The sequence below is a fragment of the Pristiophorus japonicus genome, chromosome 1, assembly GCF_044704955.1.
Source record: "Pristiophorus japonicus isolate sPriJap1 chromosome 1, sPriJap1.hap1, whole genome shotgun sequence".
NCBI classification, from domain to species: Eukaryota; Metazoa; Chordata; class Chondrichthyes; family Pristiophoridae; genus Pristiophorus; species Pristiophorus japonicus.
This window is the reverse complement of record NC_091977.1, coordinates 152,559,213-152,575,683: the sequence shown is the minus strand read 5'-3', so window position 1 is coordinate 152,575,683 and position 16,471 is coordinate 152,559,213. Positions and strand designations below refer to the sequence as shown.

Sequence of the window (16,471 nt, the reverse complement as noted above, 5' to 3'; positions counted from 1 at the left end):
GTCGGAAGTATAAAGAGCTGGAGTGTTGGGCCCTGGAACATCGTTGGCCACCATGACCTACGAGAGAACACCACCGCAGGTCGGAAGTGTAAAGAGCTGGAGCATGCCATTGCAGCTTGCAGCACAGGCTGACATAAGTGTGCGACGGCTTCGAGGTGGGTGAGTGGGTGATGTCATCAGGACCCAGGTCGCTGTTTGGAGCATGGACAGGAACATTGGCGGGGCCCTAGTAAAGCAGAGGAGCGGGAAGGTCGTGGCGGACTTGCGGCGAGTGATCGGGCGGAGGAGTGATGAGGGATCATGGCTGAGATTTGGTGGGTGATCATGACGGAGGTTCGGCAAGTGTTTTTGTGGAGGAGGAGCGGTGAGAGATTGTGATGGAGGTGCGGCGAATGTTTGTAGCGGAGGAGTGGCGAGAGATCGTGGCGGAGGTGCAGCGAGTGTTTTTGGGGAGGAGGAGCGGTGTGGGATCGTGGTAGAGGTGCGCCAAATGTTTGTGGCGGAGGAGCGATGAGAGATTGTGGCGCAGGTGCGGCGAATGAGGGTTCGGGGCCCAGAAGAGCCGAGGGGCCAGGGGCAGCACGGACCTGCCCACACTGCGATATGTGTGCGCACTAGATCCATGCAGCAGAGCAAGTCTCCAGTCATCCTGGTTAACCCTTGCCACTGGATAAAGGCCTAGCTCTGTCAAGCCCGTGTGGTGGTTGATGTGCAACGGTCACCACACGTTAAAAAAATCCACGCACAGGCATCTACCACCCCCTCAATTAGAGTTCAGGACTGGAACATCGGTTCCTTTATTGAAACATCTGTGAACTCATGTGGAAGCAAGTCATCCTCGTTCGAGGGACCGCCTATGATGATGAGGTACCAATGACATAGGTAGAACTAAGAAATAAGTTCTGCTGAGAGAGTTTGAGCAGCTAGGGTCTAAATTGAAAAGCAGAACTACACCTGAACTATGCTGGAACCAGAGTTCTAGCGATTTGAATAATTAGGGAGGTAGATAGGGCTTTAAACTAAATAAGGGGAGGGGGGAGGGTCGCAGTGGAGAGAAATCTAGAATGCTAAAGAGAAAAGAAAAGGAAGCAATGCAAGAAACTGATTGTGGTAAGGATAACCAGATTATGTCAGGAAGGGACAGAGCATACAAACAAGAGTGCACTAACAAATAGGGTCCAGGTAAGAAAAAATAGTGATAAGACAGATAGGGCTACATAGAAACATAGAAACATAGAAAATAGGTGCAGGAGTAGGCCATTCGGCCCTTCTAGCCTGCACCGCCATTCAATGAGTTCATGGCTGAACATTCAACTTCAGTACCCCATTCCTGCTTTCTCGCCATACCCCTTGATCCCCCTAGTAGTAAGGACCTCATCTAACTCCTTTTTGAATATATTTAGTGAATTGGCCTCAACAACTTTCTGTGGTAGAGAATTCTACAGGTTCACCACTCTCTGGGTGAAGAAGTTCCTCCGCATCTCGGTCCTAAATGGCTTACCCCTTATCCTTAGACTGTGACCTCTGGTTCTGGACTTCCCCAACATTGGGAACATTCTTCCTGCATCTAACCTGTCTAACCCCGTCAGAATTTTAAATGTTTCTATGAGGTCCCCTCTCATTCTTCTGAACTCCATTGAATACAAGCCCAGTTGATCCAGTCTTTCTTGATAGGTCAGTCCCGCCATCCCGGGAATCAGTCTGGTGAACCTTCGCTGCACTCCCTCAATACACAAAAATGTTAAGATGTCTAATAATGTTAAAAAGATAAATCTAAAAGCATTGTATCTGAATGCATGAAGCATTCGTAATAAGGTAGACGAATTAACAGCGCAAATAGGTGTAAACGGGTACAATATAGTTGCCATTACGGAGACATGGTTGCAGGATGACTAGGGTTGGGAACTGAATATCCAAGAATATTCGATATTTAGGAAGGACAGGCAAAAAGGAAAAGGTGTGGCATTGTTAGTAAAGGATGAAATCAGAGCAATAGTGATATTGGCTCAGAAAATGAAGTCGTAGAATCAGTCCGGATGGAGCTAAGGAGCACCAAGAGGCAGAAAATAGTGGTGGGAATTGTTTATAAGCCTCCAAACAGTAGTGGTAGTGTAGGGGACGGCATCAAACAGGAAATTAGAGATGCATGTAGCAAGGGTACTACAGTAATTGTAGGTGACATTAATCTACATATAGACTGGCCAAACCAAATTAGTAATAATACTGTGGAGGATGGATTCCTGGAGTGTGTACGAGATGTTTTTTTAGACCAGTACGTTGAGGAGCCTACTAGGGAACAGGCTATCCTAAATTGGGTATTGTGCAATGAGAAAGGGTTAATTAATAGTCTTCTTGTGCGGGGTCCTTTAGCGAAGAATGACCATAACATGATTGAATTCTTTATTAAGATGGAGAGTGAAGTAGTCCAATCCGAAATTAGGGTCCTAAATCTAAACAAAGGAAAGTACGAAGGTATGAGGAATGAATTGGCTATGATAGATTGGAAAGATTCATTAAAAGGCATGACAATGGATAGGCAATGGCTAACATTTAAGGAATGAATGCATGAATTGTAATAGTTATACATTCCTTTCTGGCGTAAAAACACAAAAGGAAAAGTGGCCCAACTATGGGTAACAAAAGAAATTAAGGATAGTATTAGATCCAAAGAGGAGTCATATAAAGTTGCCAGAAAAAGTAGCAAGCCTGAGGATTGGGAGAAGTTTAAAATTCAGCAAAAAAGAACCAAGAGATTGATTAAGAGGGGAAAAATAGAGAATGAGAGTAAACTTGCAAGGAACATAAAAACCGACTGCAAAAGTTTCTACAAGTATGTAAAAAGAAAAAGATTAGTGAAGACAAATGTAGGTCCTTTACAGTCAGAAATGGGAGAATTTACAATGGGGAACAAGGAAATGGCAGAACAATTAAATAAATACTTTGGTTCTGTCTTCACGGAAGAGGACACAAATAACGTCCCAGAAATGCTAGAAAACCAAGGGTCTAGTGAGCAAGATGAATTAAAGGAAATTATTATTAGTAAGAAAATAGTGCTGGAGATACTAATGGGTCTGAGGGCCGATAAATCTCCAGGGTCTGATAATCTGCATCCCAGAGTACTAAAAGAGGTAGCCATGGAAATAGTGGAGGCATTGGTTCTCATCTTCCAAAATTCTATAGATTATGGAACAGTTTCTGCAGATTGAAGGGTGGCAATTGTAACCCCATTATTTAAAAAAGGAGGGAGAGAGAAAATGGGGAACTACAGACCAGTTAGCTAACATCAGTAGTAGGAAAAATGCTAAAGTCTATTATAAAGGATGTGATAACGGGACACTTAGATAATATCAATGGGATTAAACAAAGTCAACATGGATTTATGAAAGGAAAATCACGTTTGACAAACCTACTGGAGTTTTTTGAGGATGTAGGATATTGGAGAACCAATGGATGTAGTGTATTTGGATTTTCTGAAGGCCTTTGATAAAGTCCCACAAAAGAAGTTAATGTGCAAAATTAAAGCACTTAGGAAAGGATATACTTGCCATAGAGGGAGTGCAACGAAGGTTCACCAGACTGATTCCTGGGATGGCAGGACTGTTGTATGAGAAGAGATTGGGTCGAAGGTCTGTATTCACTAGAGTTTAGAAGAATGAGAGGGGATCTCATTGAAACGTGTAAAATTCTGACTGGGCTGGAAAGTCTAGAACAAGGGGTCACAGTCTCAGGTTATGGGGTAGGAAATTTAGGACTGAGATGAGAAATGTCTTCACTCAGAGGGTGGTGAACCTGTGGAATTCTCTGCCACAGAAGGCTGTGGAGGCCAAGTCTCTGAATATATTTAAGAAGGAGATAGATAGATTTCTAGACACAAATGGCATCAAGGGTTATTGGGAAAAATTGGGAATATGGTGTTGAGATAGAGGATCAGCTATGATCATATTGAATGGCGGTGCAAGCTCAAATAGCCTTCTACTGCTCCTATTTTCTATGTTTCTGTTTTTCTAAGAGCCTTGGGATGTTTATCTATGTTAAACTGTATAGTGTAGTTTGGTTCATTTTCTTTTTTATTTCTATTTTTACTTATTTATTTTTATCTTGTATGTTGTACCTATTATTGAGGAATTGAAAAATTCCAAAAATAAAAAAGCTAATATTAATTAGGCCCGAAATTCACCATATTACCGGCCAGAAATGCAAATTTGATTTTTAAAAATCAATTACTGCCCTCTTACTGCCCACAATCCCGCCAGTAGTAAATTCATCAGAGATTTACTGCCAGCGGTAGTCCATTTACTGCCCGCCCTAAATACCGTCTTAAGCGGACAGTACGGATGCCATTTTGAAAACGGGAGTATTTGATGAAAGGCTGCTAAGAGTTTAACACTTAGGATTTACCATTTCAGCACCAATTTCAGCCCAGTCCAAGTACAACCCTCCCCCAGCCAAAGTGCCTTACCCCAGTGCAAGTGCATCCCTCCCCCAGCCAAACTCCCTCCTTACATCAGCGCAAGTGCATGACCTTACCCCCTCCCCTACCCCACCAGAGGGGGCATTGTATACGGATTGTTAATAGGTTTATTGGATACGAAGTGAATAGTGACAGTGTCGTGACTTCTGGATTTCATCCACTCCAATGTAAGTACGTGATCCATCATCCCCGAGTTCCCTATCTCCTCTCCAATCCCCCGCCCCCATCCATGTCTCTCCCCTCCCAGTCTCTCTCTCTCCCCCCTCCAGGCTCTCTCTCTCTCTCTCTCTCCCCTCCAGTCTCTCTCTCTCTCTCTCCCCCCAGGCTCTCTCTCTCTCTCTTTCCCACCCGACACCCCGCCCCCCCCCCCCAGGCTCTCTCTCGCTCTCTCTCTCCCCCCAGGCTTGCTCTCTCTCTCCCCCAGGCTCTCTCTCTCTCTTCCCCCTCCCCTAGGGTCTCTCTCACTCTCTCCCTCCCCCCAGGCTCTCTCTCTCTCTTCCCCCCCGACGCCCCCAGGCTCACTCTCCCCCAGGCTCTCTCTCTCTTCTCCCTCCCCTAGGGTCTCTCTCACTTTCTCCCTACCCCCAGGCTCTCTCTCTCTCTCCCCCCCCCCCCCGATGCCCCCAGGCTCTCTCTCTCTCCCCCCCCCCCCCCCGACGCCCCCAGGCTCTCTCTCTCCCAGTCTCTCTCTCTCTCTCCTCTTCCCCTCCCCCCGGCGCTCTCTCTCCCCCCCCCCACCCCAAGGCTCTCTCTCTCTCGCCCTTCCAACCCCTCTCGGCCACCCCGCCGACCACTTCTCGGCCTCCTCGCCGAGCTTGGGCCGGAGTGGGGCAGAGACAGGTCGGCAGTCTCAGGCCTCGGGTCCTGTAGAGTGAATGATTCGGGGCTGACGGGGGACGGGGTTGGAGTTTGACAGACGCATACGCATGCACAAAACTCAGCCTCCGATCTTTGCCATGTCTAATGGCCTGCACCACCTGCCAACGCCCACTACACTCCGCTCCCGCTGCCGCTCGCTACATTACCATCATAGTCGCGCTGGAGGATCTCAGCGGTAGCAGGCGATAAAAAATGAAGGAACGCCCAAATACTGCCGAGAAACGGGCGGCAGCAGAACATCATCAATTTTGGGCCCATAGTCACTAAGAGGACTACTGACATTAAAAGTGACTCACTACAATAACTGAGATTTATCTTTCCTCTGTTACAAATTCATCAAAAACTTTGTCCAAGTAAATTGGTTTTTACATATGAATTAAACTCTCATGTACTTTAAAGAGTTTCCACTTTGGGCGCAATCGACAATTCGGGCAAAAATTGCGCTAGTTTTCAAAAGTGTTATTTTTGCTCATGTTTCTGTTCAAACTCATTTGTATAATGCTGAGCATAACATTTTCCATGAACCAGCAGTTAGGCAGCTTTTTAGAATGTATTTTTTTTTAATTGTCTTAAAAAATATACCTTGTTATATTTAACAGTGGTAACCTGGTGCAGTTTTATTAATATAGCTGCAAATGGGTTTAGAACAAAATATAACCATTTTTAGTAAGAATGTCTAGTCCACAACCTGTGAATAACCTGATTTTAACTAATTGAAAATGATATTAAAAATATACAAAAACATTTACTAGTTACATTAGTGTACAGTAGTCAGTTTCTTAGTAAATTAAAAAAATATTATTTAAAAGCTTTCAAAGCGTGTCCTTGCAGTTTAAAAGAAAGCTTAATTTTAAGAGCCTCCTCGAAGGCCCACAAACTAACGCAATAAGCAGAAACTCGCCATGGCGATTAATTCGATCAAGGGAATGATCAGTTTTGTCAGTGAGTCCGGCTTTTAGTGCGATATTTTTAAAAACTTTTTTATTTAAAAAGATCGTGGAAAGTCGATTTTGTGCTGGATGTAACTTGCGCTAGAAATTCCTTGATCTTTTGCACTGGTTTGGCTGATTTCAGGCAAATTGTGTTGAAAAAAGCAGCGAAATATATATATATTTACATCTACATATACAAACCTACATATATGTTATTACTCAGCTTATAGTTAATGATCAAATTAAAAACAATGCTGCATCCATAACTATAAGTGCTACTAAAATAAGATTATCTTCCTCTTTTATGAAAGGACAATTAAAGATAAACAAAAGCCCAGTGCCAGCATAATTTTTTTCAACACACTCCCCCATTTTTCCCATTGAATCTGCTCCATTAAAATGCTTCTGAGTATGATATTCAGATAAATTCAGATCTACAGAGTCCAAAATTTAACCTATTGAAGTCTGAAACCTCATCATCATAGGCAGTCCCTCGAAACGAGGATGACTTGCTTCCACGCCAAAAAAAAGGATGAGTTCACAGTTTTTTGAAAGAAAAACCCAAACTACATCCTCAAGGGTGGAAGATGCCTGTGTGTGGATTTTTTTAACGTGTGGTGGCTGGAGCTTGACAGAGCTAGGTCTTGGTCCAGTGGCAAGGATTACCCAAGACAACTGGAGACCTGCTCTGCTGCACGGACCCAGTGCACACACATATCACAGTGTGGGCTGGCCCGTGCTGCCCCTGGGCCCCTGGCCCCGATCACATCCCTCTACAATCTCTCACAGCTCCTTCGCCCCGATCTCGCTGCTCCTGCTGCACCTGCCCACGCTCCAATCACCGACTTGGACCTTGCTGACGTCACTCTGACATTGCCCTCCTGCACCAGCTCGCGCTGTACCTTGTAGTGGCACGCTTCCATACTGCTCCCTGGGCCGTCGCTCACCGTTCCTTTTATGGCCCTGACCTGCGAGAGACCAACAGCGGCAGGTCGGGGGCATAAAAGGAACAGCGAGCGACGGCCTGGGAACAGCGTGGAGGCCCCGACCTGAAACCTAAAGGCAGTATGTCAGCCAAGGGAAAGAATTCAATTTCCCAACTTTCAACATGGTCAAAAAATTGATAACATTTGTTTTGTTGATTATCATCGACTACCTGTAAATTCACTCCGAATTGTTTATGTGATTGCTGGAAATCCATCCGCAAACAACTTTGGAAAAGCTGATTTTTTTGGGGGGTTAAAGATATTCTGAGTATGAGGTGACTGAGTTATTTTTAATTCAACTTCTCTTTCCCCTGCCTAAATTTTTGATCTCATAATACTCCTGTGAAGCGCCTTGGGACGTTTCACTATGTTAAAGGCGCTATATAAATACAAGTTATTGTTGTTGCCTACAAGATTTTGGCTCTCATTTTTATCTTCTTGAACCATTTATCTCTGTCACTGTACATATCCTGACGAAAGAGTAGTTGTAATCATGGCTTGACAAGTTCAAGAGGCGCAACATTTGGAACCTGCTTTTTCATGGGTTCAAGTTGTATTAAAAAAATCTGTGTTAAGTCTGATGTAAAATGTGGAAATACAACCTGGCTGATAGCTTCAAAAAAACCAGCAAGAGTAACAGAATGACCAAAACAAGAGAAATAACAAGGCAAACAAGTGAACAGAAAATAACTGAGATCAAGGGAAAGACAAAATTAAAAACGAATATTCATCTTCATCTGCTTTATAATGGGTTACTCAGAATATAATCTACTTGAAACTCCACCAGAGTAGGAATAATGGGCCCAAGTTTCCACATGATTCGCGCCTGATTTTTAGGAGCAACTGGTAGAGAACGGACTATTTTAGAAATCGCAATTCTCCACATTTTTTTTTTCTGCAGTTCTAGTCAGGTAGAACAGTTCTAGTTTAGAATAGAATTTTTTCCTCAAAAGGGGGCGTGTCCGGCCACTGACGCCTGATTTGAAAGTTTCCACAGTGAAAATGTACTCCAAACTAAAGTAGAATGGAGCCAGTGAAGATTTTTGTAGAACTGAAAAAACCTGTTCTACACATTAAAAAATCAGGCGCAGGTTACAAATTAGGCGTCCAGAACGAGGTGGGGGGGAGGGGGGGGAGGAAGGGAACTCATTAAATTCGACAATAAATCCTTATTTATACTTCTACAAATATTATACAAATAAATCCAACCTGAATAAACATTTATAAGCCAAGAAAAGATTAAATAAACCATCTTCCTACCTGTGTGAAAGTGCTTCAGCCAGGGAGAATTCTGCAGCCATTCGTGCCGCTGAGCGGGAGGGGAAGAGAGAGAGAGGGAGGGAGAGAGAGAGAGGGGGGGGAGGGAGAGAGAGGAGTGGGGGGGAGGGAGAGAGAGAGAGGGGGAAGGGGAGAGAGAGAGAGGGGGGAGAGGGAGAGAGAGAGGGGGGGAGGGAGAGAGAGAGAGAGGGGGGGGAGGGAGAGAGAGAGAGGGGGGGGAGGGAGAGAGAGAGAGAGGGGGGGGGAGGGAGAGAGAGAGGGGGGGAGAAGAGAGAGAGAGGGGGGGAAGAGAGAGAGAGGGGGGGAAGAGAGAGAGAGGGGGGAGAGAGAGAGAGGGGGGGAGGGAGAGAGAGGGAGGGGGGGAGAGAGAGAAGGAGAGGGGGGGAGGGAGAGAGGGAGGGGGGAGAGAGGGAGGGGGGAGAGAGGGGGGAGAGAGGGAGGGGGGAGAGAGGGAGGGAGGGAAAGAGAGGGAGGGGGGGAGAGAGAGGGAGGGGGGGGAGGGAGAGAGAGAGGGAGGGGGGGAGGGAGAGAGAGAGAGAGAGAGAGAGAGCGGGGGGGGGGGGTCGGGTCGGGTCAGTCGAGGGGGGAGCGGGGGAGCGGGTCTCGGGTCGGGTCGGGGCGGGGTATGTCGGGTCTCGGGTCGGGGGGTGTCAGGTCTCGGGTCGGGTCGGGGCGGGGGAGAGCGGGTGTCGGGTCGGGTCGGGGCGGCGGGTGGGAGGGGTGGAGCGGGTGTCGGGTGTCGGGTCGGGTCGGGGGGGAGGGGGAGCAGGTGTCGGGTCTCGGGTCGGGGGGGGGAGCGGGTGTCGGGTCGGGGGGGTAGATGACTTATTGCTCGGTCTCTGCTCATACTACTCTCTAAACAACCAGTTACTACAAGCAGCATGGAATTCTGTCTTCCCTTGAAATAAGTATTGGCCCTTTGTTCAGCATCTCTCCATACTGTTCGAGCTGAGCAATCACTTTCTGGGAAATTGTAATGATCATCCTTTTGATAGGCTAATGAGAATACCTGATCAAAGTCAAAAAATATTCACATCATTTTTGTAAAATGGGGTAAGTTTGAATATAGCGAATTGTATGTTCAGCATTGGAAATACTGAGATAGACATTTCAGCCTTGGATGTTGCTCAAGTTGTGCATTTATGAGTTGCAGTATCTATTTCATCAACACAGGGCATTGTCTGTTTTGGCACACAGAGAGCTAGTTCATGCAGGACTTATAATAGCAGAAGCATGTTGGAGTCTTGGAGCATATATACTTTCCAGTCCCATTGCATACTCTCCATAACTATGACCTACTCTGCTGTATGGATTAGGCACCTGGGAGGCACTTGAATGTGGGTATCGGTAAGTCAGACTTCTGCTGGAGAATTTGACAGAACACTCGTCCCCAAAAATATAACTCCAAGGTTTTTGTGTTAAGAATCTAATTTTCAACCACAGAAATGTCTTGCCTTCTTGTTATGCTACTCTGCCTATAAAGGCTATTTGAGTCATTACTTTAATTTGATCATGTACCTTTATTATCTTGACTTCACAGGTATAGAGATATAACTGCTTTACTGCATCAGTACAGATCCAGTACAAGACTGACTCTGCAAGGAAGAACAGCACAGGAATCTGGTCTGGGTGCAATGGTGCATGATCCAAAGAAATCAAGAGAATGTCCAGAGCTTCTTGAGAAATGAAAAATAAAAAATGAATCAATACAGAATCATATAGTATGACTCACAAACAAGCTAATTATATGTTATTGCCAATTACTTTTTCATTAAACCTATTTAACTTTTCCATCAATTATACTTGTTTCTATTATACTGGAACAAAGTCAAAAGGCCCAAAATTCCAATTGGGCCCTGGGGTCCAACTGGAGTCTGAAATATGTCTAGATTTTTTCCATCCATTTTCTGATAGGAAGCCGATGGATGGATCTTCTGCCTGCTTGTTCCCCCAAGTCAAGTGGGTGCATCAGGGAAAGTACCCAGGTTGTTTTAAGTTGACAGACTTTTCGCACCCATTAGAGCTGAAGACCTTTAATGCAGATTTTTCTTGGGCTGGAAAGACCCTAGGTGGTAACCTACCAGTGCCATGGTGCCACTCCACTCCTGGCAGGTGGATCATATCAGCCACCCTCACAAGGCCACCCATCCTGAACTTGCTAATGATCTCATCCCGCCATTTGTCTTTGGATCCACATCTATCCATTTGGACAGCCATGTGTTGAACTCCGCCTTACTTGCGACAATGGAATTTCGCGTGCAAATATTTATTCCAGCACATTACCATTATAAATATTTTGATGGAATTAACACATACTTAACTGCTGTTCTTAGTAAACAGCACAAAATAGACACAAATCATTCTTTGATCTAACCACATTTTACATATTATGCCATTATGATTTTATTTTTGTATAAATATATTATATATAGGCCTGGAATTTGTGGTTGGGATGACTGTGAACTGGCAGCATTCGCTGTCATTCCGCCTTTGAAACTGACCACAGCTTCAGGATTTGACACAGGTGTATGCGGGAATATCGAAGATTGCGGTTTAGTCATTGACAGCTCCGAAACAGGCTACGCTGTGCACAACCACACCACCCCTCCCCACCCCCGTCCCCCACAGAGCCAGCAATCTGTGCAATCAGTCAAATCAGGGAAACTGATGAAAACTTCAGCTCTTCCACACTAAGTACATTGTTCAATTCCCCACTAAAAGTTAGATCCAAAGGGATTAGGTGTAACTGGGGTTTTAACAGTGTAGTGACTGCTAAACATATGTTAAGGGCCTGAAAAACTAATTTTAACTTTGTGCAGTTTGAAATTTGTCCATTTTAATTAATTTTGAAACTTTTCAAATTTTTTTTTAAAGTTTGTCCATCTTTATTTCAGGTTTGCTTTTTCCACATGTGAGAGCCCCAATATTTATTTTTTTCTCTCTCGAACTATTTTAAGGAGTTAGAATTTTATGGGCTTACTCGCTTCCTTTTTCGCTGTCTGAGAATTTTGTCTTTTGATTGGCTGCTTAGACAGTCTATTGACATCACAACAGTTCAAACAAGGGGATCCCCACTACAGTCAGTTGAATTGAATTGAAGGTCGGAAAACCCAAAGTTCTCGACACAGGGATTGTGCGGAGGGTACCTCACGCCTTCGCTTTGCTGCTGACCGCAAATTCCAGGCCATTATGTTTGAAAACATTTTGCCACTCTTTCCCCACAGCAAAATATTAGCTATTACCATCTTTAAGTTATGCTTTAAGTTATATTTAAACACATTAAACTGTCTTTAGTGGCAACCTAGTTTCCACATACAATTCAGCAAACCTTTCTGTACATGACTCCAGATAAAAGATGTTTTAGAAATGCAAATGGTTTACATTATGACTAATTGAGTTTTGATTTTAGTTAACAGGAAGGTCATCCCGCACTGCACTTGCAATACCATACCATTTGCTTTATAGATGTGTTTATAGTGATGATCACTAACCTTCTTTGAAGATGACATAAAACTTACCTTCTTGTATTTTCCCTTTACACTGAACCAGCAAAGCTAGTTCCGTCCAAGCTACTGGTAGATTTACATGATCCCCTGAACCCATTGTATTCAGACCAGCTTTGCGCTAAGACAGAAAGGAAAATCAGTGAACTTCATTTGTATTTGCAGCATTCAGTACTTATTACTACCGTAACTGTGTCACTGGAAATGGTACATTATGGTGAGCCAGCCAAGGCAATGCTTTACATTGTGAAATTACTTACCAAGCCTCCTTATTTGTTAAATATATTCAAGGCATTTTTATTTTGCTGCTGTAGCTCTGAGATAACAGAACTCAAGAAGAACTAAGAGTTTTTCCTGCGTTTGTTGTCAACTGATTAAAGTTCCCTGAAATATATGAATCACTATGTGCTGGCATGTCTTTTAATTAGGTTTGCTGAAGTGACTAAACTGACCATTGGTTTAAGGTCAGTCCTGGCTCAATAGACCCGTGGTACTTCAAACTGACTTAAACCTTCCTGCTTAATAGGCAAAGGCTAAAGGTTACTATAACTACATAATAAAGAGAAATCAATAGTAGTATAACAGTAGCAGACTTCAGGACAGTCGGATTAACCCAGTAAAGTCGGGAGAAGGGAGACAATACAGAGATCTATAGATGAGGCTGAAGACTTTGAAGTCAACGCACTGAGGGGCAGGAAGCACAGTGGTGATAAATGAGTTTATGCAGGACAAAACGCAGACAACAGAACTCTGGATGAGTTTTGTTTAGGAAGGATGGAGTTCGGGAAGTCAGCAAGGAGGCAGACCACCAGAACTGCTGATTCCTGCCATGTCACCAGACTAAGTTCTCAGAATATTTTGCATAGTTTTGTAAATGTCAGACTGCCAGTGATCAAATAATGAAATAGTTACGCATTTTGTAACTAAACACTAAACCTTCAAACTGATCAACATAGTTTTATTCTTAGTTCACTGTACTGGAGATGTTTAGGCTTGTATATCAACTATGCACAGCATAAACAAACAATTATCGAACAAAAGTTATTAGCAAACAGCCACAACTAATAAATATTTTGCATTGCACAACAAAGTTACCTTTATTTACTATTGTAATGACTAAACCGTTTTCTTGGTTAGTTATAAAACATCTGTATCGATTTCCTCTTTCATATATAATTTATTAAAGTTCTTAAGGATTCCTCTTGCCACACTTCCTGTGTCACAATTTTTGTCATTCCTTGTGACACTTAGTAACACTTTCTTAAATAACTTTCATGGACGTTTCTGTAATGCCTGCTTTTTTGCATACTTAACATTATTCTTACCTCCCAGTCCACTAGGTGCCACTACAGTGCAAGATGCCCAGTGCCACTCATCGCTTTATTTTTCACCTGATTTTCCTTCTGTGCAGACAAGTCTTACTTTTAATTTAATGTATCTCTTTCAATTTCTTTTTTTGTGTATTTGTTTTAATTAATTTCAGCCTCTTGCCACCACCCCAGCCCTTTCCTGCGAGTTGGCCCTGCTCTGATGCCTGCTGACCCGTGTTACGGCTCCCTCGCCACTCTTGGGATTTTTTCTGAAGACACACTGTTCTCACTGGACTCCGCTGCTTGCCCAGCTGTTCTCCCCATCTCTCTTGGTGTTGCCTCTAATACTTCAATTGTCTCTACAGCCTTTGTTGCTACAACATCTGGCTCTGCTCAGTCACCCTGCTATGCTTCCCCCACCTCTACCTGGTCTGCCCTGTTCGCTCCCAGCCCCAATACAACATTTTCAAAATTTACTATGTGGGCCATTTAGGCCTCAATCTGCCCTTCTCCCAGCTTTACTTCGCCTGCTTCTCAAACACATTCCTGATCTTATTCCCAGCCGGCCCTGCTTTTTCTTCTGTCCCAGCAACCCATTTAACATTTTTTCACTCCATATTTTTGGCTGTTCTGGCTTCCCAGAAATTTCATATAGAAACATAGAAAATAGGTGCAGGAGTAGGCCATTCGGCCCTTCAAGCCTGCACCACCATTCAATATGATCATGGCTGATCATGCAACATTAGTACCCCATTCCTGCTTACTCTCCATACCTGTAAGGGCCACATCTAACTCCCTTTTGAATAGATCTAACGAACTGGCCTCAACAACTTTCTGTGGTAGAGCATTTCACAGGTTCACAATTCTCTGAGTGAAGAAGTTTCTCCTCAACTCAGTCCTAAATGGCCTACCCCTTATCCTTAGACTGTGACCCCTGGTTCTGGACTTCCCCAATATCGAGAACATTCTTCCTGCATCTAACCTGTCCAATCCCAGAATTTTATATGTTTCTATGAGATCCCCCCCTCTTTCTTCTAAATTCCAGTGAATATAAATCTAGTCGATCCAGTCTTTCTTCATATGTCAGTCTTGCCATCCCGGGAATCAGTCTGGTGAAACTTCGCTGCACTCCCTCAATAGCAAGAATGTCCTTCCTCAGATTAGGAGACCAAAACTGTACACAATATTCAAGGTGTGGCCTCACCAAGGCCCTGTACAACTGCAGTAAGACCTCCCTGCTCCTATACTCAAATCCTCTCGCTATGAAGGCCAACATGCCATTTGCCTTCTTCACCGCCTGCTGTACCTGCATGCCAACTGTCAATGACTGATGTACCATGACACCCAGGTCCCGTTGCACCTCCCCTTTTCCTAATATGTCACCATTCAGATAATATTCTACCTTCCTATCCAAAGTGGATAACCTCACATTTATCTACATTATATTGCATCTGCCATGCATTTGCCCACTCACCTGAAAGTCCAAATACACCACATCCACTGGTTCTCCCTTGTCCACTCTACTAGTTACATCCTCAAAAAATTCTATAAGATTTGTCAAGCATGATTTCCCTTTCATAAATCCATGCTGACTTGGACCGATCCTGTCACTGCTTTCCACATGCGCTGCTATTACATCGTTAATAATTGATCCCAACATTTTCCCCACTACCGATCTCAGGCTAACCGGTCTTTAATTCCCTGTTTTCTCTCCCTCCTTTTTTAAAAAGTGGGGTTACATTAGCTACCTTCCAATCCATAGGAACTGATCAGAGATTATAGAACGTTGAAAAATGACTACCAATGCATCCACTATTTCTAGAGCCACTTCCTTAAGTACTCTGGGATGCAGACTATCAGGCCCTGGGGATTTATCGGCCTTCAATCCCATCAATTTCCCCAACACAATTTCCTGACTAATAAGGATTTTCTTCAGTTCCTTGTTCTCACTAGACCCTCGGTCCCCTAATATTTCCGGAAGGTTATTTGTGTCTTCCTTAGTGAAGACAGAACCAAAGTATTTGTTCAATTGGTCTGCCATTTCTTTGTTTCCCATTATCAATTCACCTGATTCTGACTGCGTGACCTACATTTGTCTTCACTAATCTTTTTCTCTTCACATATCTATAGAAGCTTTTGCAGTCAGTTTCTATGTTCCCTGCAAGCTTACTCTCATACTCTATTTTCCCCCTCCTAATTAAACCCTTTGTCCTCCTCTGTTGAATTCTAAATTTCTCCCAGTCCTCAGGTTTGCTGCTTTTTCTGGCCAATTTATATGCCTCTTCCTTGGATTTAACACTATCCCTAATTTGCCTTGTTAACCATGGTTGAGCCACCTTCCCCGTTTTATTTTTACACCAGACAGGATATACAATTGTTGAAGTTCGTCCATGTGATCTTTAAATGTCTGCCATTGCCTATCCACTGTCAAACCTTTAAGTATCATTTGCCATTCTATCCTAGCCAATTCACATCTCATACCATCGAAGTTACCTTCCTTTAAGTTCAGGACCTAGTCTCTAAATTAACTGTGTCACTCTCCATCTTAATGAAGAATTCTACCATATTATAGTCACTCTTCCCCAAGGGGCCTCGCACAACAAGATTGTTAATTAATCCTCTCTCATTACACAAGACCCAGTCTAGAATGGCCAGCTCTCTAGTTGGTTCCTCGACATACTGGTCTAGAAAACCATCCCTTATACACTCCAGGAAATCCTCCTCCACCGTATTGCTACCAGTTTGATTTGTCCAATCTATATGTAGATTAAAGTCACTGATGATAACTACTGCACCTTTATTGCACGCATCCCTAATTTCCTGTTTGATGCCATCCCCAACCTCACTACTACTGTTTGGTGGTCTGTGCACAACTCCCACTAGCTTTTTCTGCCCTTTGGTGTTCCGCAGCTCTACCCATACAGATTCCACATCATCCAAGCTAATGTCCTTCCTTACTATTGCGTTAATCTTCTCTTTAACCAACAACGTTACCCCACCTCCTTTTCCTTTCTGTCTATCCTTCCTGAATATTGAATACCCCTGGATGTTGAGTTCCCAGCCTTGGTCACCCTGGAGCCATGTCTCCGTAATATATATTTTGTCTTGCCCA

At 43.8% G+C, this 16,471-nt stretch overlaps 1 protein-coding gene across 4 annotated transcripts in view; it reads right to left on the bottom strand.

Annotated features, from left to right (window-relative positions):
• Window positions 1-16,471, bottom strand: part of tmem232 (transmembrane protein 232) — a 243,252-nt gene that overhangs the window by 203,239 nt on the left and 23,542 nt on the right. For 3 of the 4 annotated variants that reach the window (XM_070865244.1, XM_070865259.1, XM_070865265.1), the window contains 2 exons: window positions 12,065-12,170; window positions 10,065-10,222 (listed from right to left, as the gene is read on the bottom strand). In XM_070865244.1, the coding sequence (XP_070721345.1) occupies window positions 10,065-10,222; window positions 12,065-12,170 (264 nt within the window). The remainder of the gene's footprint in view (window positions 1-10,064; window positions 10,223-12,064; window positions 12,171-16,471) is intronic. The other variant, XM_070865252.1, reaches the window with a different exon arrangement.